Genomic DNA, 22904 nt, shown 5'->3' with positions numbered 1-22904 from the left:
AGCTTTAATTTAATTTAACTTTGTTTCCAACTTTTACCAACTTATCAATGAAATGAGCAGTATTATTTTAATACAAGCATGACTTTATGTAATAATAAAAGTACAGACAGGTAAATCATATTTACTGGGGATCCCTCTACAATTTGGTGTTTTAAAATCTTGAATCACATGTATCAATGCTATGACATAAGTCTGGTAAAACTGCTGGCAAAAGCAGAAACACAAACAGAAGATGCTCCATTATAACACATATCAACACACTGACCCCTCTGCCAGTAGCAAAACTCCATTACTGTGAAATTAACAGTCTTGAATATAGAAAACCAGACTGTTCACTAATAAGACAGGTCCCAGAGATGCTCTCAAAATGCTGTGTTGGCCAGGATTACTGACACAAAGTGACTTTGACATGAATTATTCAAAGAATAAATTATTAAAAAAAACACATTCCAATTAATGTCAGGTTTTAGGACAAAAACTAACTGACATGCAGCATTCCCATCCATATGTTCCCCTTTAACCTGTTAAGAACAGCTTAGTCATTAGGAACTGAGGGCACTTTGCACCAGTTTCAGGTCCTTCACCCTTTTAAAAGCAGCTATGAATACGCATTAGGATCTCAACAGATGAACATGTCCCTGTTGTCAGAAGAAAATCTTGTATCTCCAAAATGATAAATTTACAGGAAAAGGAACAAAACTACTATACTTTTTTTGTGGTTTAAGTCAGTGGAACCAGACATCTTTCCCGGTCATTTTGGGAATTTTACACACAATGTAAAGAGCAGTAGGCATTTTCAAATTATATCAAAAACTGAAAAGTGACAAAAATGGAGATACAAGGTTTTCTTCTAACAGCAGCGATGTGCTGAAAGAATGTGTAACATCAGAATGACGCTGTTTATATTCTCAGGAACAGATGTACGTAAGTGCGAAGACCAACCAAGTTATCATTTCATGTTTATGTGAGGAAAACATCATTTGTTAACAATACAATCTCTTAATCACTGGATTGTGATTTTCTCTTGCTGATGGCTTCATTACTTCACTGTACATTTTAGTCCCTGTTCTATGCAGGAAACATGCAGTTTATGTAGTGAGCTTCAGTCTCAGTGTTAAATTCAGACATATTGTGAGTGAATGTTCCAGATGCATCAAGGCACAATTACTGCTGCGCCTCCACTTTGTGCATCTGGCCTTCAGATCTGAACTGTAGTGTTAATATAAAAAATAATTTAACATTAATCTTGCAGAACCATCACAGACTCAAATAAGAAAAGGCTTTTCTGCTTCATTCTCTTTAACCTCAGTTTCATTCTTTAAATAGCAAAGCTGTTTCCATCAGCTGTTAAACTATTTCTGGTCTGAAATAGCACTCGCCACGTGATATTTCCTCAAAACTATCAGACCAATCAAAACAGCTCACAGCTCTAAAACGTCCATTCAGGTCACACATGAGGCCTCTTTTACTACTGAACAGACCAGCAGATTTCACTGCCTCTCTGTTGAAACAGGAACAATGTCTGGACTGCTTTTGACGTTTTGCCTCTGTGTAACTGGTAAGTGATGTTTTGAATGGTTAATATATTTACACCACAAACAACATGTTACCAACCTGCTACATGTACAGTCATATGCACATGTTTGAACACCTGAATTTCCATTGATATCTTAAAGTAAAACAAAACAAAAAAAAAAACATATCCTCTACACAGAACAAATATATTGTTTATTTAACATAATGGAATAAAATAAGACATAAACTATTAAATGTGCCATAATTTTTGCACAGGCCACATTTTATATTTTATTTCTTACCAATATGTTACATTCAGCAAATAAATAGTAACTGTAAAATATGCAGAACTGTGTAGAGGATGTGTTTATTTTCACTTAGAAAATCAACAAAACACGTCACTTGACCAAAGGTGCCCGGACTTGTGCATAAAACTGTAAATAACTGGTTTATTTTAGCAATTTTTTAGTCTTTGAAAGTTTTTGTTTTGTTTTGTCTCTCCAGTGAAAACGTCTGACATCACTGATCTGCAAGTACAAACAGTGAGGCGGGGAGGTGAAGTGACAGTAAAATGTGACCAAGAAGCAGCCAAAGATGATTTAGTTTGGTATCAACAGAGTTTAGGAAAACTGCCTCAGTATATTGTGAGAAAAGTTATGACTAAAGCAAACTCACCACAAGAATCTAAACCAGAAGCAAAGCACAGATTTAGTCGAGCATTTAACAACAGCCGCTTCACTGTGGATGAAGAGTTTAATCTCAGCATTAATGGAGTCAAAGAAGAAGATACAGGAATATATTTCTGTGTAAAGGCAAAATCAACTGCTTTAGAGTTCATATCTGGAACCTTTTTGCTGTTTGCAGGTAACTGTGTGCACACATTCGCTGTAAATGAAATTGTTACTGTTGTTTTGTACTGTTCACTGATATTAGCATTACTTTTCTTTATCTTCTACATTTACTAATCTATTTTAAAGATGAGAAGACTGACCATCATCCTCCACCTGAATCTGGAGGAATAGGAATCATCTACATTCATCCACACAGCAGAGATGAGTGTGAGAAAAGCTCTGAGACTGATTCTCCTACACAGAGCTGTGTCTACAAACTCCCCAAGAGAAACCTCAGCCTCTCTGATGTTGGAACTCACTACTGTGCTGTGGCTGCATGTGAACATGAAGGTAAATCTAATGAAAAAGACAAATGAAGCTTCTGTAAGTTAATTTCACTGAAACTTACATTTCAAATAGTTAAAAGACTCTTTAATCTCTTATCTGACAAGTCATGATCTGCAATTATCTCACTTTATTTGTTTACAGAAAACAACACCTGGATTATTGTTGCCTTGACAACATCCAATATGACATCTCTTATGGTGATGATGGTTCTGGGTAGACTGTTATATAAGAAACAACAAAAAGGTCAGCTTTGATGTTTATGTTGTCTTTAAGCATCTTCATTTTAATATGTGTGCTATTTGATGCTATTTTTTTTCTTGTTCAAAAGTCTTCCACAGCTGAGTAAATTATTTAAAACCATTTTCTGAGAAATATGTGTGATTGTAAAAAAAAACTCACATAAAATAAAAATAAATACACAAAATAAAACTATACAAAATAAGCAAACATGAATAAATGTAATACAAATAGAAATAAAATGAACAAGAATAGATAATAAGAAATAAAAAGAATTTCTAAAAGAATTTCAAACAAAAAAAATAAAACGTTTGGTTTTGGATTTTTTCCCCCCTCTTTTCCCAGCTATTACATAGGTTTAGTAAATTCCACCACCAGCACTCCTGATTTAATTTAACCAGATGTTGGATCATCACTACGAATAGTACTGGTTTCCTCAAAGAGAGGTTCTGAAATGATTAAATGAAAACACTGACAAACATGAAATCACTACTTATTGTGTTAATGTTTTGTATTTATATTAGCAGTGTTTTTTGAGACAATAAGTGCTTACTGTGCGGTTAAAAAGCTTTCTAAATAGGTTCTTAAGGTGTCTGACTTTTTAACAGTACTCTATAGACAAGACAATAAATAATTACAATAATTAATTAACTAATTAATTAATTAATTGATTAAATTATTATTTGCTTAAAGGTTCTATCAGTGGTCACCCAGGAAGCCCCAAAAATGAGGTAAAATTTGTATATTCACATATTTTCAATTCCTCATATATAAATACTGTACAGTATGTTAACACAATTGTCTATTTTATTCTACTTATATTCTGAGCTCTGCTGGTTTGTAATGACTCTTGTTCTGTGTCAGGTTGAGGATACAGATGTTTTGAACTATGCGACTGTGAATTTTGCACAGAAACCTCCTTCCAGAGCACCCAGAGTCAAGGAGCGTCAAGATATTTATACACAGGTTAAAGTACGATAGTCAATGTAACTGAGAATATTTTGTGTTTTATTATGTTTGTCATCTCAATTCACTGTCATCACCTTAATTTACAGAAAAAAATCATTTCACTGTATCTTTCAAATAGAAGTCAATAATGTTTATCTAGCAAATCACACAAGATAGACATTGTGTATTTCTGTAAGTCAAGTTAATCAAACCATCTAATCATGTAAGCAGATACAATACAGTGCAGCTTTTTGTTGTTTGTTGTTGCTTTGTTAACTGTATATTTTTTCTGATTTACTTATTGTACACATTATTTAAAAAAAGAAAAAAATGACTATAAAATTTCATTGATAAATAAAGGCTGTTCTTAAATGAGAATATGTTCACATGGACAGATAAAGGGGGTTAGTATGGATTCAGTATAAAAACACAATCGTACTGATCATCACAAAGAGAAAATAAGGTTAATACAGTAGAAAGAGCCGGTACTGTTTGAAAACTGAGGCCAGCTGATTAAACAAGTGAAATTAAGTGTGCTTCTGTTTTGCAGCCACATTGTCTTAGGCACACCAGCCCCTTGTGGATAAGACAGAAACTGACCAATGATGAATGAGGTAGAGAGTGACTGATACTGTACATGATTACAAAAGGGCTACAATGTGATATTGTGCACAGTGATATTGTATACAGTTTACAGAATACATCAGGTAGGTGGAGCTTATAAAGTGAGTCATTGAGTGGATGTTTTTAATACTGTGGGTAATGATTGTACAGACACGTTTTCTACTTCCAAAATGAGCTTAAAATGCATGTGATGTATTTAGTAGAACTACAAAAGCAGCTGTATTACGTTAAGGTTGATAGTAGAGCCGGGCAATGTGAAATATTGTATTGTATTGTGTAACCATGAATGCCAGTGCTAATTTTTGAATCACTGCAGCACTGAGTGTGTAATAAAAAGCAGATTATTTTTAGTTTGGGACAATGTCAGTCAGGTACTTTGCAGTGTCAGTATTGGCAATTTGTTCTTAGAGCCCTTGAATTTCAGAGCTCTACCAATGATCACATACAGAAGCCGAGCTTTGAGGCAGGACAAACAGTACATTTGTAAATGTCTGCAGTCCAGCATCCAGGCAGGACTCAAAATGACATTGCAAAAGCCTGATGTCCAGTAAATGTTGCTCCAGACTTTTTTTTTCACTCCAGACAGTTTTTTCAGAACTGTCCCAAAAAATACTGGTAGCCATCCCAAAATGAAAACTGATCATCCAGAATATTAAACTGCTTTAGTAACATTGCATTTTTCTTCAGAATCAGTGTGCATTGCAATGGGCATCATACATATCTAGTAAAGAGCAATTACAAACTATTGTAAACATATGATATATCATAAAAGTATGGCCGTCTTTAGAAGATTAACAGAGCAAGCTCATCCCTGTACTCTGGAACATAATGTGGATCTGAAAGGGTTACATTGGGCATTGAGACATCATTGGCTCACACAACAAGCACTCAACTGTAGTCTGCTAGTCTATGAATATTTAACCAGATTCCAGAGAAACTGTAAAACTTTTTCCTAAAAAAAAAACCGCATAAGTCAATGCATAATTTTCAATGTAAATAGGTGAAACATCATTAGGCTAGTTATAGTGAACTATGCTGCCTGTCTCTGCATAAAATGATACACACAAATGGTTAAGACACCTCTTTGGTTGTCCTAAGGTTAGGACAAAATGTAGGAAATTCTGTTCAGTTAGGATGTTATTGTAATACTGTTTTCTTATCTGGAGTTAGGATAAGAATGTGAATTTAAGAACTGTTGTTCTGTAATAGTTTCTGTCCAAAATTCAGTCCAAACTGAAGTTTTTATGGTGACTAAACAGATATAATTTTAGACTGAAGAAGCTGTGCAGGTACATTTTTTGTTCATCATAGTACAAACAATGTAAATGTGCCCTCAAAGGTACAACAGTGGCTTTAGGGTCCAATTGTGTACAGTGAAGATGTTTTTGCCAATGGAAAAGTACACATTTATACCTTTTCATGACCTCATGTTTTAAATAGAACAAAGTAAAAATTTGTTAAAGTAAAAATCCTGTAAACAAGGGTTGTGTGGAGACAATACAACTCAGAAAAAATTCCAATGGATTATGATACAATTATGTTCCCTGAATAAAGGTACTGAGATGTAACCTTGAGGGTACCAACCCAGTGACAAGAGGGGTCCCACGCAACTGACATTTTTGTATTTTTATTTGGGAGAGTGAAATATACCTCCCCCTAAAAAGGCCTCTGATAAAGAATGAGATAAGATAACAATCTGTATATGAGGTGCCTCAGCTTTTTGTTTGAATTTTACCATTCTACCTTAAATGGTGTAGCAGTTATGTTCAGGTGCCAGAATGGAACTGCTGCATGATTTAAGGTGGAACAGGAAAGTGCAAATAAGAAGCCAAACTCAAAGCCAAGTCAGCTTTCTGACGTCTCTGCACCGCTGAACAAGAAGCTGAGACACCAGAATGTAACTGCTACACCATTTAAGGTGGGATGGGAAAATTTGAACAGGAAGCTGGAAAATAGAAATCTGACTTCAGCAGAGTTGAAAGGCATAAAAAAAGGATGAGGAAGTTGCTCTGTTTCTGCTTGACAGAACTGAGTTACTTTTGCTGTTTCACAGAACCAATAGGTCAGTATTGCTTTGTCCATTTGCTAATGTTGGTGATAGCGCTTGGCTAGCTTTGCAGCAGCAATTGTGGCGAGAGTTTGCTAACCCACAACCTAGCTAACATTACAGTACTGCTGTGTCGCTCTAATGTTATATCATGGTATTTGTCCCTGCAAAGTGTGCAATGGGTTTATGACCACAAAGATCTAACAAAACAAATGTGGCAGCCCAGAGTCGTTAACCCTGACAACGCACGTCCATGAATTTGAGGGATGGAGCTTCTGAAGGAGCACTGAAGGGATGGGTGTACTAGTTTTGCTGTTGAGCTCAAATTTAACAGTTGTTCTCCAGAATCGTATACTGTGACTTTAAGAAGCCAAAATCCCAAAAATAAGTCACAGATCTGTCTGGTCTATAACTGTCGTCTTTAGCAGTATCCTTATATTTCACAAGGGACAAGTCTTTCTTTGTGCAGCAATAAGTTGTTCTCTAATATCATATAAACCTACATCAAACAATTCAGAGCTTAGAAAAAAGACCAGAATTCTGTTCTGGTTTAGCTGAAGCCTTTTACTTCATCTGGTATAACATCAGCAATCTCAGAACACAAGTGTCATTCAAATCTATCACAGCACAGAGTCTGCGAGACTGAGCAGGCGTAACAACACATGCAGGAAAAGTAGAAGGAAACTCTTGACTCAGTACGTCACCTTAGGCCAACTGTAAGAACACATCAGATGTTAAAGGAATAGTTCAGTGAAAAATCATGTTTGATATCTGACATCTGCTTCTCTAGTTTACAGCAGGAGATGCTGTTACACAGCTAACAGACACTGGAGTTGGACTGTCCCAAACTCATCTCTGTAAATATGTGCACTTTAAAGTACTCCTCTATCTCTAAGCAGATATCACGTTTCTGTTTTTTAGCATAGCTGAGGCTTCATAACTACAAGACAGTTAGCCAGAAGCTGCATCTTGAATAATGATAAAGCTATAAAATGAGTTGTTGCGCTCTATTTTGTATAAACAGAATAAAGAAATCTAGGTGTAGACTAGTACGTTACCACTAAATCCCTAATGATGCAAAAAACATAAAAATGGTGGCTTTTGGCAACGAACCACAAACTAGCAACAGTGCCATTCAGTAAAAGTATCAGTACAACACTGAAGTTCTTCTTCATCAGCTTCCAGAGATGGGGGAATAGCTAAATGGTGCGCTACTTTTTGTAGTTAACTACATTTTTTGTAGCTAATAGCTGAAGTGCCTACAAATTTTTGTGTAGCTATAATGATAATTTTCGCTACAATTTCGCTACAGACTTCAGGTCACAAAATGTCTGCCATAGAACGCGGTCAATAACTGGGCTGGTGGCGACTGGGCAATCCTGACTGAGCCGCAGACAGTTTGAGCAAATGGTCATGCGATAATCACCCCTTACTAGTAGGCTTAGCTCAGGGGTCTCAACCGAAATGTTAAGAGGAGCCATTTTGTCCTTTCAACAAAAATGAAACCACCTTGGGAGGCATGACATTTTATGTCCGTTTTACTATCTTGGCTGTAAGTATGTCTCAGTATGTGCTGATGTATGAGTACAGGATAAAAATTAAATAAAACTCAGACTTAGCTTGCTCTGCTTTGACCTTTAGCTCAGCTATAGCTGCTTTTCTTGCATCTCAGCAAACTTTTCCGCGAGTTTCTTGTGAAATGTCTCTCAATGTTCGACTTTTTACGAGGCTGAAGTCACCTCTCATTGTCCACCTTAAATGGTGCCTGAAGCGAATTCGAACAAGAAGATGGTGAATGAGAAGTGACTTCAGTTTCGCAAGTTGTTGCAGATTAAACGTGTCAGGAAACCAGTGCTTATAAATGCAAATAAAGTCCGTTCATCTCCAAATTATCGATGTTCATCTTAAATCTCTCTCTTTGCCTTTTCGTTGTCTGCAGTGTTGTGTGTCCAGCAGTCTGCGCGTCAGTCTTCAGCGTTAAAGGTTGGTGAATTAGCGGTTATGCGTTAACTCCAGCGATTAAGACCATTTATTGTGAAGACTGTGTTAGAACTGTGTGTTACAATGATTTTATAGTAAAGGAGATTATTTTATTTTCCCTAAAAATCTAGTTCTGCTGTGGAGCCGCAACAGCTCTGCAGCAGTGGAGAGATTATTCAGGCATGATTCCCTAAACAGAACCAGGGTCAATGATGATGATTTTGAGGCTAAAGTGTTGCTGAAGTTTAATAAAGGACTCTGAATGTCATGCCTGTACAGATCTTGCTGAAATGTTTAAATTGGAGGAGTTATTTTTCAACAGTTAACCGTGATTTGCACAAAGTTGTTGGTTTGTATTTGGTTATTTTTGCTGATTTTTGTTAGGAAAAACCTGGAATGATTGACTTTGCCTTTGGTTGTGTAAAATTGATTGTTGGTTACACTTAAACCTACTTTTTGGTGATCGTTTTGTATATTTGCAGTTTTTCAATTGTATGTTTCTTTCTGGTACATGATTAAATGCAGTGTCTTGTTCATATTGTCAGTTGGGCTTGTTTGGCGTGTCAGGTGGAGATTCACAAACATTCTGACAGTCGGACTTTGAAAGTAGCCAAAGTGCACTACTGCACTTCTTTTCAAAAAGCAGACAAATTGTAGCTAGCTACAACTTTTGGGAAAGTAGCTACAAAGTAGCTAACTACTTATTTTTCAGTAGCTATCCCAACCCTGCCAGCTTATTTAAATTTCACCATTCCACCTTAAATGGTGCAGCAGTTTCATCATTGTGCATGTACAGGTGCCAGTAACTGCTGCAGTATTAAGGTGGGACGTGAAATTTAGCTGACAAATAAGAATCCAGCTTCCACCTCAAAAACAATGATCATTTCTAACCTGATGATTACAAGAAAGGTTGCAAATGGCACATACTATTCTTTGTTAACTTTATTTCCATTTTCTGCTCACTTAGCCACTGTCATGCTAACATGCTTGACAAACATTGCCTTACACAGTTTGACTGTAGAAATAACATGCTTTTTAAATGGAGTTCAAAATCAAGCCCTGGCACCAATCGCTCCCACTCCCCACAACAGAGACACTCAATCTTGGTTGGCATCACCTGGTACTTTCAGCAAGTAAACTCAATTCCTGTCATACGAGCAGTCACAGATATGTCCAGCAAGACACAGATGGGTCCAGCAACCAGTTGAGGCGTTTCCTCATGTGTGTACTGAAGTTTGAACACATGCAGGTGAAAATGTGGTTGTACACTAGCTTAGCTTCTCTGCCAGGTTACCTTACACACCATCTGTGTGTTTAGTAATTCACGTAGCTCCGCCTTTCAGTAGTATCCCTTCTCCTGTTTTTGGCCAGCTTGCACAGAATACCATATACTGTCCTGAGGTAAAAGTGGTTCTGGATACTCACAATGGCTGCCCCACCGTTTACCTTTGCTAGAAAGTTTACTTTTTGTCTTTATAGACTAAAGTAAGTCATACCATGTTATAAACCACATCAAAGAGTCTGTGTGAAACAAATGAAGATATGGACGCACTTTGAGCAGGTGGAGAGACTTTTTGGGCGTGTATTTACAGAGATGAGTTTGGTGACAATCCAATACCATTGTCTGTTAGCAATGTTAGCTTAGCATCTCTCACTGTAAACTAGAAAGGCAAATGTCAGATACCAAACATGTCTTGCCTGATCAGCCGCATCTAAGGTTTCGATTCGATTTTTCACCAAACTATTCCTTTAAACTCCCCTCGGGAACATGAAGTACCTCAACACCTGCCAAGTCATTACCCAGAGTAAACAAGGCCCCTTCCACAGTGAACGAACACCTACCACTGCTTAGCCAGAAGCTTTGCCAGAGAAAGTCTTATTGGAGATAATCTGAAAGCAAAGGAATGCTACTATAGCCTCATGGACTATTACATCAGACCCACAGTAAGTTTCATCAGACAGTGGGAAAAGTTACAAAAAAAGTAACTCAGTTACTCAACAAGTTTTTCAACAAACAGCATGTTCACCGCTATTTGAGTCATTTCCCTTATTAATACTTTTACTTGTACTCAAGGAAATTATCTCTACAGTAACAGTACTCATAGTTATGTAGGTATTTTCAGGACACTTTCCTGGTTATAAGCAATACAGAGGCATTGTTGATCATTTCAGTGCCCTGTTCATAGATTAAATTTTAGGGGAAGCTGTGCTTCCTGTGTTGGCTTAAAGCAACCGCCACTGCTTAGATCCCAAAGATGCTCTCAACATGCAGCGCTGTCAAGAATTATTGAATTAACAAGAATTATTAGAAAAAACTAATTTTTAGATAAATAAAATTTTTGAAAGAAAAAGAAAAAGGAATTACAATAACCACGATTATCAGTTATTAGTTTGCCTGGATATTTTGAGGAACAAAATCTAATTAACATGCAGAACTCCCATTAATATTTGCCCATTTAACTTTATAAAGCACAGTTGAATCTTTAGGAACTGATGTACTAAACTCAAAAGTCTGAGTCTCAAAAAAAGTATATGGGCTGAAATAATGTTTAATACCAGAATAACACTGTTTAAACTCTCAGGAAGTGATGTACGTATGTGAGAATGCAGTCTGTGTAATCATTTCACAAACTATTGTCTAAGCTGGAGCAAAATTACATCCCTGTAGAATGTTTATGTGGGGAAAATGATTTATTATCACTGCTCTCTCTTCATCACTGAACTTTCATTTTCTCTTGTTGGCGGCTCCTTTATTTCACTGAGCATTTTAATCTCTGAGCCTCACAAGTGAGCAGTTACTGGGTGAGGAAATGTGCAGTTTATGTACTGCAGTATTAGTAAACTGAATATTAAATTCAGGCATATTGTGGGTGAATGTTTTAGTCACATTAAGGCACATTTCATACTGCACCTGCACCTGTTTGTACATCTGACCCTCAGATCTGAACTGTAATGTTTAATGTATAAATCTATATTACATTCTAATCAGATACAGAATCATCACAGATTCAAATAAGAAAAGGCTTTTCTGCTTCATTCTCTTTAACCTCAGTTTCATTCTTTAAATAGCAAAGCTGTTTCCTTCAGCTGTTAAACTATTTCTGGTCTGAAATAGCACTCGTTCTTATTGTATTTTTGTGCTGTTCACTGATATTAACATTATTTCTCTTTACCTTCTACATTTACTGATCTATTTTAAAGATGAGAAGACTGACCATCAACCTCCACCTGAATCTGCCATCAAGAATGAAGAACCTGTTAAACTCCAGTGTTCAGTACAAGCAGTTACTCTGAGCTGTTCAGGAGAACACAGTGTGTACTGGATCAGACATGGATTAGGAGAATCTCATCCAGGAATCATTTACACTCATGGAAACAGGAGTGATGAGTGTGAGAAAAGCTCTGAGACTGATTCTCCTACACAGAGCTGTGTCTACAAATTCCTCAAGAGAAACCTCAGCCTCTCTGATGCTGGAACTCACTACTGTGCTGTGGCTGCATGTGGACATGAAGCTAGACCTAATGAAAAAGGTAAATAAAGCTTCTGCTTTTGGAAAAACAAAATGTAACTTCATATTCATTGATAGAATCTAATACATAGATTCGAATCCTAGAAGGCATGATGCATAACATTGCATTTATGTATGTATGTATGTATGTATGTATGTATTTATTTATTTTCCATGCAGGTGACGTCTCCACTCTGTGGCTCTTCGTTGTCAAAGTTGTAGTCCTTGCTGGTCTGTTTGTTACACAAACAGTGCTGCACATTTTTATTATATTTAGCCAAAAGTAAAGACGTTTTAATTGGAGGCACTAAACACTGATTTTAACAGATAAATATATTTATTGTACCTCCTAATAATGTTACAATGTATCATTGTGATTTCCATTACACTTCTCAGAAAAAAAGGTATTAAACTGTCAGTGGGGCAGTTCCCCTCTTGTCACTGGGGTGGGACCCTCAAGCGTACATCTCAGTACCTTTAGTCAGGGAACATAACTGTATCAAAATCCACTGAAATTATATTTGTTAGTAGTATTGGCTCCACAAACCCCGTCTCACCTCCAATCCTCTTTATTATATGTTCTTTTCACCTGGATAAACTTTAAACCACTGTTGTACCTTTAAGGGTACATTTATATTGTTTGTACTTTGATGAACGAAAGATGTACCTGTACAGTACATTTATTTCTAACAGTGTATGAGTGACTGTACAAAGTTCTGTTTGCTTTTTTATAAGCATGTTGAGCTTCAGTCAGTAGCTTCATTTGTCCTCTCCTGTTTTTAACAGCCAATAAGGCAACGACTTAGCTTTTCAACCATTTAGAACTATTTTAAATAGTGTTCATTGTTCTCTTTCTCTAACCTTTACATAGTGTAAATCTATATGGCATACTTTCTGTGCTCCTTCTCTGCTTTCTCTCAGTTGTTGGATAACTATGGGGAGGAGCAAATGGCAGATTCACCCACAGGTTGTTCTGATTCATATCTTTTCTTAGTCACTTTAACATCATAATTTACATTATTTCTTGTGTTTTGCTGCAAAATTGTATTATTTAGGCTCACTGTTTCAGTGACTAAGCAGATTAAAGAAGTTTGTGTTGGTGCACTGGTGTGTACATCGGTTCCACACAAATGTAATGTTACAACAAGTCAAATTATTTACGTACCTACACAGAGTAATTATGTTGATGTAACATATATCATTCATGTGGAGCCACTGTACACATTTCACTCAGGCAACCAAGAGCTGCTTTTTTTTAGTGTGGCTTGAAACAATAGCGCCATTTCCATTAATGTCTCATAGATACTGCAGAATATTAATTTTAGCTGTGTGAATCATGATTCTTTTCTTGTAGAGTGGACATCATCATGTCTGAAGGCATGTATGTTTCTTCTTTCTGTTCTTTTTCTGTATTAACAGGAAGATGTTATCAGTCACTACTGCAGAAATCTGATGAAGTGGACGAACAGCAGAAAACACTGCAACATTGAGACGCTGGCTTGTGGTCAAAGTGTTAAACAGAGAAGACTAATTGCCACAAGGACTATTAACATGTCAGTGTGAATGATGTATTTAGTCCAAAGTTCAAGGATGTTTTGCTTGTTGTTGAAGACCATAGTTATTTTTGATAATCTGGCGTGTGCATTAATTCTAATTAGACGAGGTCTCACTTTACCAACTGTATTTGCTTTGATAACAGCTTTTTTACAGAGATACTGCACAGAAATCTGCAGAGGATAAAAGACAGAGCTTTTCTATATTACTCAATAAAGTTCTTACTTAGTTTAAAATTGATCTATGTGGCAGAAGCACAACTGGAAGATGGCCTACTATACAAGTGCACTCACTCAGTAACCCAAAGCAGTTGCACATAGTTGTTTGAGAAACTGGTCTTTCTGCCAATGCCAAATATCTATTACCGTGAAATTCTTGCTTGTGGAGCTCAGTAATGCAGCTTTGATCATAGAGATGAGGTAAAGTGTTGCCCAGAAGTATTGACACACTTTGAAAAGCGGAGGAAGTAAGGCTGTGAAAAAGTGTTTATCAGATTGATCTTACAGTGAAAGTAAGGAGGGAGGTCATGTCTACCTCCACTAAGAGGGCAATAATTAAGATGTCAGGAAGTTCAGTTTAAAAGAACTAGAGGAATGATGGACCTCCTTAACCACTTTGGGGCCACTTACATGTGCCATTCACCTGTCAAACATCACTTCCCCTTGAACTCATGTCATAATGTGCAATTATTTTCATATGTCAACCCTCCTTACCTGCTTCTGGAAGGTGTAATTCCACCTTAAAATCATATTGAATCTTCTATGTTCATATATATATAACCTGTGCTTATGCTACCAATATGCATGATGCTTAACACAACCGACAGTCCACTAGACATTTTTGTTGACTGTCTTTGGCCTTAACTTTTTTCTCAGAGTCTCTCATTTGTCTGATCCAAGTCACGCTTTATCTTACTGGTAAACTTGTACTATTATTAGCATAACTGTTGTCCCATGTCAGTCAGATGGGTTCTCCTTTCTAAGTTTTGGTTCCTCTCAAAGGCTTCTTCCTCTTGCTCTTAGGAAGGGTCACCTTTTGTAAGACTTATGTCTTGGATTTCTACATCCAACTCTGATCAACATAAGGCTGCATGTGTCAGGGCAGTAGGTTGGAGTTAGATTTCTCCAGTACAACAAAGATGCAAAGCATACATCCAAATTCATTTACCACAGATTCACCACAACTTTTGCTGTGGCTATTTTAACTGCTTGACCTAAACTCCACAAAAAAAACTGTAGGGGGAGCTGAAGAGGGCAGAACTGTAATGAAGATCAATAATTGATCTGGACACACGTAAATACGACAGGTTCTACAAGGCCACCCTAATAACACATCAGCACTTTCGTTTTCATTTCTGATTTAAAATGCCCCTGATCTTGTGTAAAAAAAATAAATCCACTCATCCAGCTTCCTCATGACCCACTTATTCTATTAAGTATATTCGTGACTCTATATAATGCTATCAAGAATATTTAGCACATGCAAAAGTCTAATTAAAATATTGTTTTCTTTTGGCATGTCTTTATTTGCACAGTTATCCTTTTAAATCACATGCAACATCCCAACTAACTGCTTGCGCAATCTATTGTGCTGCTCACACACATTAGTGCTTGTTGTTTGGGATCTTAGTAAATCAGGGCGTCAGTGTGAAAGCAGCTTCAGTCAGAATTCACATCACCTTTCTCCAATAACCTGTTTTCAGCACAGCATGTGGTAAAGCCACAGAGGAGCATCTTAAACTATGGAAAATAAATATTCTCATATATTGGTCAGAAACGGTCTGTGTTTCTCGCTATGATGTGGTAGTTAATAAACAGTACTGGCAGTGTTGATTTCTTCTCAATCTATGAATCCTGTCGCACACCCCGCAGTTTTTTATAGCCCAATTATCATCGTGCAACGCCATGTTCAGGAGCCTGAATGAACTACCACCTTAAACATCCTTTAAAAAAATGAGCTGACTGTCATGAGTTATTTTGAACACACATTCAAAAAAAATCTCATTCTGAAACCTAAATACATTTTGTCACAAAGGGCATTATTGTCCATTGTCAAAGCATTGCAAGTTCATGTTTTACAGCGGAAACAGTCAAGCGCCAGTGCTGTTCTCAAGCAGAACCCGGTAAATCCATTTAGCGAATCAGCATGCAGCATTCGGGTCAGGTAATGCAATACTGCTGCAAACTGTTTTAGGCAAAGTCTCAAATGACTCCCTTCTCCCTACAAAGTACAGTATGTAGGTCTTAAAATAAAGGCTACTGCATATAAACAGAGCACAGTCTAACAAAGAACCACTTTGGATGCAGTCATGTGTGCACAGATCCGTACTAAACATGAAGTGCAGTATCGGGGTGTAAAAGCCAAAATTTCATAACTTACATAGTGCACAATATAGAGAGCAGTGAGCCATTTGAGATTCAGCTTTAGGATTTTAGGATTCTGATCTTATCAATGTTAAATATTAATAAATATAAACCTTTTTTGGCCTGTTTTTACTGCAATTTTCAGCACTTCACAAACTTGTTTTGTATTAAAGAATGTTAAGTATTGCATTTAAAAGTAATTTGTACCCATTAAAAGGTTTTGTTTAACTCTGAAACATGAAATGACCATTGGAGTCACTTGATTTTGATATCAATAAAGTTTAATTTTGAAAGTTACTTGTATTTTTTTTAGTTATTTTTACTTAATCAAAACATGAATATTACCTAGAATTTACAATAATAAAAAAAACATGATATATGAAAATTATTTAAAATTGAGATATTTGTTTTTGCAAATGAACTCTTTACTTTGTCCATATGGTCACTAGAAGTGAAGCCTCACAACACAACAATAGAAAAACGCTTTTTGGTGCTATGTAGAACTATTTTCGAAAAGGTTCTATAGAACAACACTCCATCAATCTGAAGAACCATTTCACCCTGCAAACAACCATTTAAGCATGCAAATGGTTCTTTAAGTGTTATGGTTCTGTATAGTCTTTACTAAACCCTTGAAGAACCATCTTATTTAACATTGTAAAATGCTATTCAGATAAATTTCTCCACATCAAAACTTTCCACACTGGATACAATGTTTTTTTTTGTTTGTTTGTTTGTTTGTTTTTCTTGCCTTGATGTTTGTGCTGCAACAAAAACAAACAGAGGAGCAAAATGTCGTCAAGCGCAAAAACATTACAGGTAGTAATAATAAAAGGGCAAGCAGTGAAGTTGGCTACTTTCCATTTTGGGTTTCACTGCCTCATTCAGCAGCTTTCACATTTAGTTTGGACGTCTGTGACTCATTTGAACCCAATGAGCTGATTTTGGAGACTCTAACTCCGTCCAGCAGAAGACAAAATAATTCTTTTAAAGTTTGTAAAAATCTGGTATTTGCTAGGACACAGTCAGCCTGTTTCCTTGGTTGTTGCCATGCCAACACCAGAGACAGCAGTGATTGGTCAGTGATTTCATGTTGCCTACAAAAATTGCTAAAAATCAATTAGAGGGAGAATAAAATAGTGTCGCATTTTCACTGTCCTGAAAATCACATTTAGTGTGCAAGAAATTATACATGTGTTTAAAATAATTTATTGATGTCTGAATGAACCAATGTGTTAATGCCTTTACGCTGCATAGACTGGATACAATGAAGGAAAAAATCCTGATTGGACAATTTCCATTGTTTCAAAAAATGTAACAAACTTTTTAACCAAAACTTATAACTGCAATGAGTATTATTGTTTAAATACAAGCATGACTTTATGTAACAATAAAAACTGCAGACAGATAAATCATATTTAGTGGGGATCCCTCTGCAATTTGGTGTTTTAAAATCTTGAATCACGCGCCCCTGATGAATTCTAAAGGTCTCTGCATGGTTTGCTGTAGAGGTTCACTAAATATGACAATGTATCAATGCTATGACATAAGTCTGGTAAAACTGCTGGCAAAAGCAGAAGCACAAACAGAAGATGCTCCATTATAACACATCTCAACACACAACAGAAAATCCCTTAGTTCACTTAGTGACCCTCTGCAGTTAGCAGTGCCTACTAACTGGGTGACAGACTGACCCATCTGCCAGTGGCAAAACTCCATTGTCAAAACATAGTCCTGAGTGTAAAGAATCAGACTGTTCACTAATAAGACAGCTTAGATCCCAGAGAAGCTCTCAAGATGCTGTGTTGGCCAGGATTACTGACACAAAGTGACTTTGAAATAAATTATTCAAGGAAAAACACACACATTACAATTAATGTCAGGTTTTAGTGTCTGTAAACATTATAAAGAACAAAACCTAACTGACATGCAGTATTCCCATCCATATGTCCCCATTTAACCTTTTGAAGAACAGCTTAGTCATTAAGAACTGAGGGCACTTTGCACCAGTTTCAGGTCCTCTACCTTTTTAAAAACAGCTGTAAATAAGCATTAGGATCTAAACAATTGAACACGTGCTGAAAGAATGTTTAATCTCAGAATAACTGTTTATATTGTCAGGAACAGATGTATTTATGTGAGAAGACCAACCAAGTTATGATTTCAATAATATTTGTGAGGAAAACTTTTTAAAAATTTGTTAACAATACAATCTCTTAATCATTGGATTGTGATTTTCTCTTGCTGGTGGCTTCATTACTTCACTGTGCATTTTAGTCCCTGTTCTATGCAGGAAACATGCAGTTTATGTAATGAGCTTCAGTCTCAGTGAAGTGAGTGTTAAATTCAAACATATTGTGAGTGAATGTTGCAGTTGCATCAAGGCACAATTACTGCGGCTCCACTTGGCCCTCAGATCTGAACTGTAGTGTTAATATAAAAAATAATATAACATTAATCTTGCAGAATCATCACAGACTCAAATAAGAAAAGGCTTTTCTGCTTCTTCCTCTTTGACCCCAGTTTCAATCTTCTTATTTGGTATGAACAATATTATTTCCTGAAAACTATCAGACCAATCAAAATGACTCACAGCTCTAAAACATCCATTCAGGTCACACATGAGGCCTCTTTTACTACTGAACAGACAAGAGATCAGCAGATTTCACTGCTTCTCTGTCTAAACAGGAACAATGTCTGGACTGCTTTTGATGTTTTTCCTTGTTGTAACTGGTAAGTGATGTTTTGAATGGTTAATATGTTTATATAACTGCTACATGTACAGCTGTGTGAAAAAGTTTGAACACCTCCAGTCAAATTATATTTTCATTGATATTTTAAATGAAAAACACCTCTACATGGAACAAACATATTGCTTATGTGTTTGGTTTACATGCCATAATTTTATTTCTTGCCAATATGTTACATTCCACAAATAAACAGTAACTGTGTATTAAAAATATGCAGAAGTGTGTTCTCTGTAGATGTTGTGTTCACTTATTTTTACTTGGAAGATCAACAAAACATGTCATTTGACCAAAGGTGCTCAAACACGTGCATAAAACTGTAAATAACTGCTTTATTTTAGCAATTTTTAGTCTTTGAAAGTTTTTGTTTTGTTTTGTTTTGTTTTTTCAGTGAAAACGTCTGACATCACTGATCTGCAAGTACAAACAGTGAGACGGGGAGATCAAGTGACAGTAAAATGTGAACAAAAAGCAGCCAAAGACGATTTAGTTTGGTATCAACAGAGTTTAGGAAAACTGCCTCAGTACGTTGTGAGAAAAGCTGAGATTAAAGCAAACTCACCACAAGAATCTAAACCAGAAGTAAAGCACAGATTTAGTCGAGCATTTAATAACAGCCGCTTCACTGTGGATGAAGAGACGTTTGATCTCAGCATTAATGGAGTTAAAGAAGAAGATATAGGAATATATTTCTGTGGAAAAGCAAAATCAGCTGCTTTAGAGTTTATATCTGGAACCTTTTTGCTGTTTGCAGGTAACTGTGTTCACACATTCGCTGTAATTGTTGTTGTAGTTTTGTACTGTTTATTGATATTAGCATTATTTCTCTTTACCGTCTACATTTACTGATCTATTTTAAAGATGATAAGACTGACCATCATCCTCCACCTGAATCTGCTAACAAGAATGAAGAACCTGTTAAACTCCTGTGTTCAGTACAAGCAGTTACTCTGAACTGTTCAGGAGAACACAGTTTGTACTGGATCAGACATGGATCAGGAGAATCTCATCCAGGAATCATCTACATTCATCCACACACCAGAGATGAGTGTGAGAAAAGCTCTGAGACTGATTCTCCTACACAGAGCTGTGTCTACAAACTCCCCAAGAGAAACCTCAGCCTCTCTGATGCTGGAACTCACTACTGTGCTGTGGCTGCATGTGAACATGAAGGTGAATCTAGAGGAAAAGGTAAATAAAGCTTCTGTAAGTTAATTTCACTGAAACTTACATTTGATCTGCAATTAACTCACTTTATTTGCTTTCAGAAAACAACACCTGGATTATTGTTGCTTTGACAACATCCAATATGGCATCTCTTATTGTGATGATTCTTCTCGGTGGACTGTTATGTAAGAAACAACAAAAAGGTCAGCTTTGATGTTTATGTTGTCTTTAAGTGTTTTCATTTTAATAAGTGTAGTATTTGATGTTAAATTGTGTCCTGTGTAAAAGCCTAATGCACATAAGTAAATAGTTTAAAATCATTCTCTGTGAAAAATGTGTGATTGTAAAAACAATATATAGTAAACATAAATATACATAATAAACAAACATGAATAAATGTAATACAAATAAATAAAGAAATAAAATAGAAATAAAAAAAATTTGGATTTTTCCCCCAATTTCTCCCAGCTATTACATAGATTTAGTAAATTCCACCACCAGCTCTTCTGATTTAATTTAACCAGGTGTTGGATGATGACTACAAATAGTACTGGTTTCCTCGAGGAAAGGTTTTGAAATGATTAAATGAAAACACTGTCAAATATAAAATCACTACTTATTGTGTTAAAGTTTTGTAGTTTTATCCTAATAGTGTTTTTTGAGCCAATCAGTACTTACTGTGCAATTTCATAGCTTTCTAAATAGATTTTTAGGTGTCTTTGATTTTTTAACAGTAATGTATATGTAAGAAAATAAATAATTATAATAATTGAATAAATAAATAAATAATGAAATCTATAAAATTACTTTTTTTCTAAAAGGTTCTGTCAGTGGTCGCCCAGGAAGCCCCAAAAATGAGGTAAAATGTGAATGTTACATTCACATATCTTCAATTCTTCATATATTAAAACTCTTCATATATAAAAACTCCAGTATTAGAATGTACAGCATGTAACACTATTGTCTATTTTATGCTACTTCTATTCTGAGCTCTGCTGGTTTGTAATGACTCTTGTTCTGTGTCAGGTTGAGGATACAGATGCCTTGAACTATGTGACTTTGAAATTTGCACAGAAACCTCCGTCCAGAGCCTCCAGAGTCAAGGAGAGTCAAGATATTTATTCACAGGTTAAAGTACGACAGTAAATGTAACTGAGAACATTTTTTGTTTTATTATGTTTGTCATCTCATTTCATTGTCATCACCTTAATTTACAGAAAAAAATCATTTCACTATATCTTTCAAACAGAAGTCAATAATGTTTATCTAGCAAATCACACAACAAGAAAGGCTTGGCGTATTTGTGTAAGTCAAGTTAATCAAACCATCTAATCATATAAGCAGATACAATACAGTGCAGCTTTTGGTTGTTTGTTGTTGGGGTTTTTGATTGTAGATTTTTTCTTATTTACTTCTTGTACACATTATTTAAAAAAAAAGAAAAAAAGGACAATAAAATTGCATTTATAAATAAAGGCTGTTCTTAAATGAGAATATGCTCACATGGGCAGATAAAGGGGGTTAGTATGAATTTAGTACAAATACATAATCATACTGATCATCACAAACAGAAACTAAGGTCACTTCTTTAAGAAATACAGTAGAAAGAGTCAGTACTGTTTGAAAACTGAGACCAGCTGATTGAACAAGTGAAATCAAGTGTGCTTCTGTTTTGCAGCCACATTGTCTTAGGCACACGGTAGAGTGACTGATATTGTACATGATTACAAAAGGGCTACAGTGTGATATTCTACAGGTGGTGACCTCCCCTGCGGATTAAACGTTGTATATATGCCTTTCTGCCTGGTCAATAAAGAGCCGTTTTTGTTTCATCCGACATAATCAGTAACTTAAGGCTAATATGGCTAATATTAGCCTACATAGATACTTTCTCATTGACAGGCTAAAGGAAATTAGCATTACACTAGAAAAAATACCTCTTATGAAAAGAAATAACAACAGTTTCTGGATCAAACAGTGTTATATGTAAGGCAGGTGTGGACGGCTGGCATGTTAATGATTTCATGACTGTTTTACAGACATAAGTGTTTTTGCATGCAAGTTAATCATCATTGAAGCTCCCAAATCTGTTTAAACCTCATTCCATTGCTATTTTTATCACGAGGACACGGCACAAGAATGAGAGAGTCACATGGAATTACGTTTCACAATAAAAGTCCTTGTTTGACCAATTTATGGTATTGTAATTCAGCAATTAATCCGGTTTTACTGTAGTTGTCCTGTTATGTGTGTTTTTACACTTTAACCCACTCATGTCCTTGTAGTTCCCTGTAAATTAAGTATTCCAAGAAACAGTGTTTCAATAAAACCTGTTCTGATTAGTCTGCAGTGATACAATTTTGTATCACACCTTGGGTTAACATCAAACTAAAGCCAACTGAAATGTAGAACTTTTGATCATAGTTAAATATAGATTTTATATTACTTTGTTAAAAATCATTAGTCTTACGTGAGAAAAGATTTGAATATAACACACTCATATTTTAACCATATGTTTTAATTGATTTGGAAAAATTATTCAGATTTGTGCTCCGGCTCTGAGAGCACCTGGACCAAAGGAAATGGAAAATTACAGCTCTGGTCATTAATAGGACAATTTAAATAAATGCTCTGATTCACCTGCATCATTTACCACAGTAAATAACCAAATATGCCTAAATCTAATAAGCTTTTATTTTACTAACTTACTGTTACACTTCGTCTTACTATTGCAGTTGCCGTAGATCATACTGTGGTGTTAGAGCACATCTAGTTCTGTTTGGTTAAAAATAATAATAGTGAGTGTTTTATTTGGTTTATAAAGGAATGTGTACATGTTAATTTTGAGTTGTTCTGCTGCATACATTCACAGGGCTTATTCTACTGTGGACTTTTATTTTGAAAGGTGGAGCTAGGTTCTGTGTGTGTGGTTGTAGCAAGCTTCAGGGAGCCTAGAGTAAACAAAGTGAGCCTTAATTTAGGAATCTTATCTGATCTCAAATTAGGGAAACTTGACTTACTTGATCAAACAATGT

At 35.9% G+C, this 22904-nt stretch overlaps 2 protein-coding genes across 2 annotated transcripts in view; both read left to right on the top strand.

Annotated features, from left to right (window-relative positions):
* The first annotated feature begins 1479 nt into the window (after nt 1-1479).
* LOC118826048 lies at nt 1480-3911 on the top strand. The gene is made up of 5 exons (XM_036596939.1): nt 1480-1558; nt 2020-2379; nt 2493-2696; nt 2835-2890; nt 3795-3911. The coding sequence occupies exons 1-5, from the start codon at nt 1519-1521 to the stop codon at nt 3909-3911; spliced, it is 777 nt and encodes a 258-aa protein (XP_036452832.1). The 5' UTR covers nt 1480-1518.
* A 6386-nt stretch (nt 3912-10297) lies between these two features.
* Nucleotides 10298-22904, top strand: part of LOC118826047 (E3 ubiquitin-protein ligase TRIM69-like) — a 20017-nt gene continuing 7410 nt past the window's right edge. The window contains exons 1-6 of the mRNA XM_036596938.1: nt 10298-10334; nt 19094-19456; nt 19564-19893; nt 19971-20072; nt 20691-20728; nt 20896-21003. Of these exons, the coding sequence (XP_036452831.1) occupies nt 10298-10334; nt 19094-19456; nt 19564-19893; nt 19971-20072; nt 20691-20728; nt 20896-21003 (978 nt within the window). The remainder of the gene's footprint in view (nt 10335-19093; nt 19457-19563; nt 19894-19970; nt 20073-20690; nt 20729-20895; nt 21004-22904) is intronic.

This window comes from Colossoma macropomum, unplaced genomic scaffold, assembly GCF_904425465.1.
Source record: "Colossoma macropomum unplaced genomic scaffold, Colossoma_macropomum, whole genome shotgun sequence".
Taxonomy (NCBI): domain Eukaryota; kingdom Metazoa; phylum Chordata; class Actinopteri; order Characiformes; family Serrasalmidae; genus Colossoma; species Colossoma macropomum.
The sequence above is the reverse complement of the archived record's forward strand: the minus strand, read 5'-3'. Positions and strand labels throughout refer to the sequence as shown.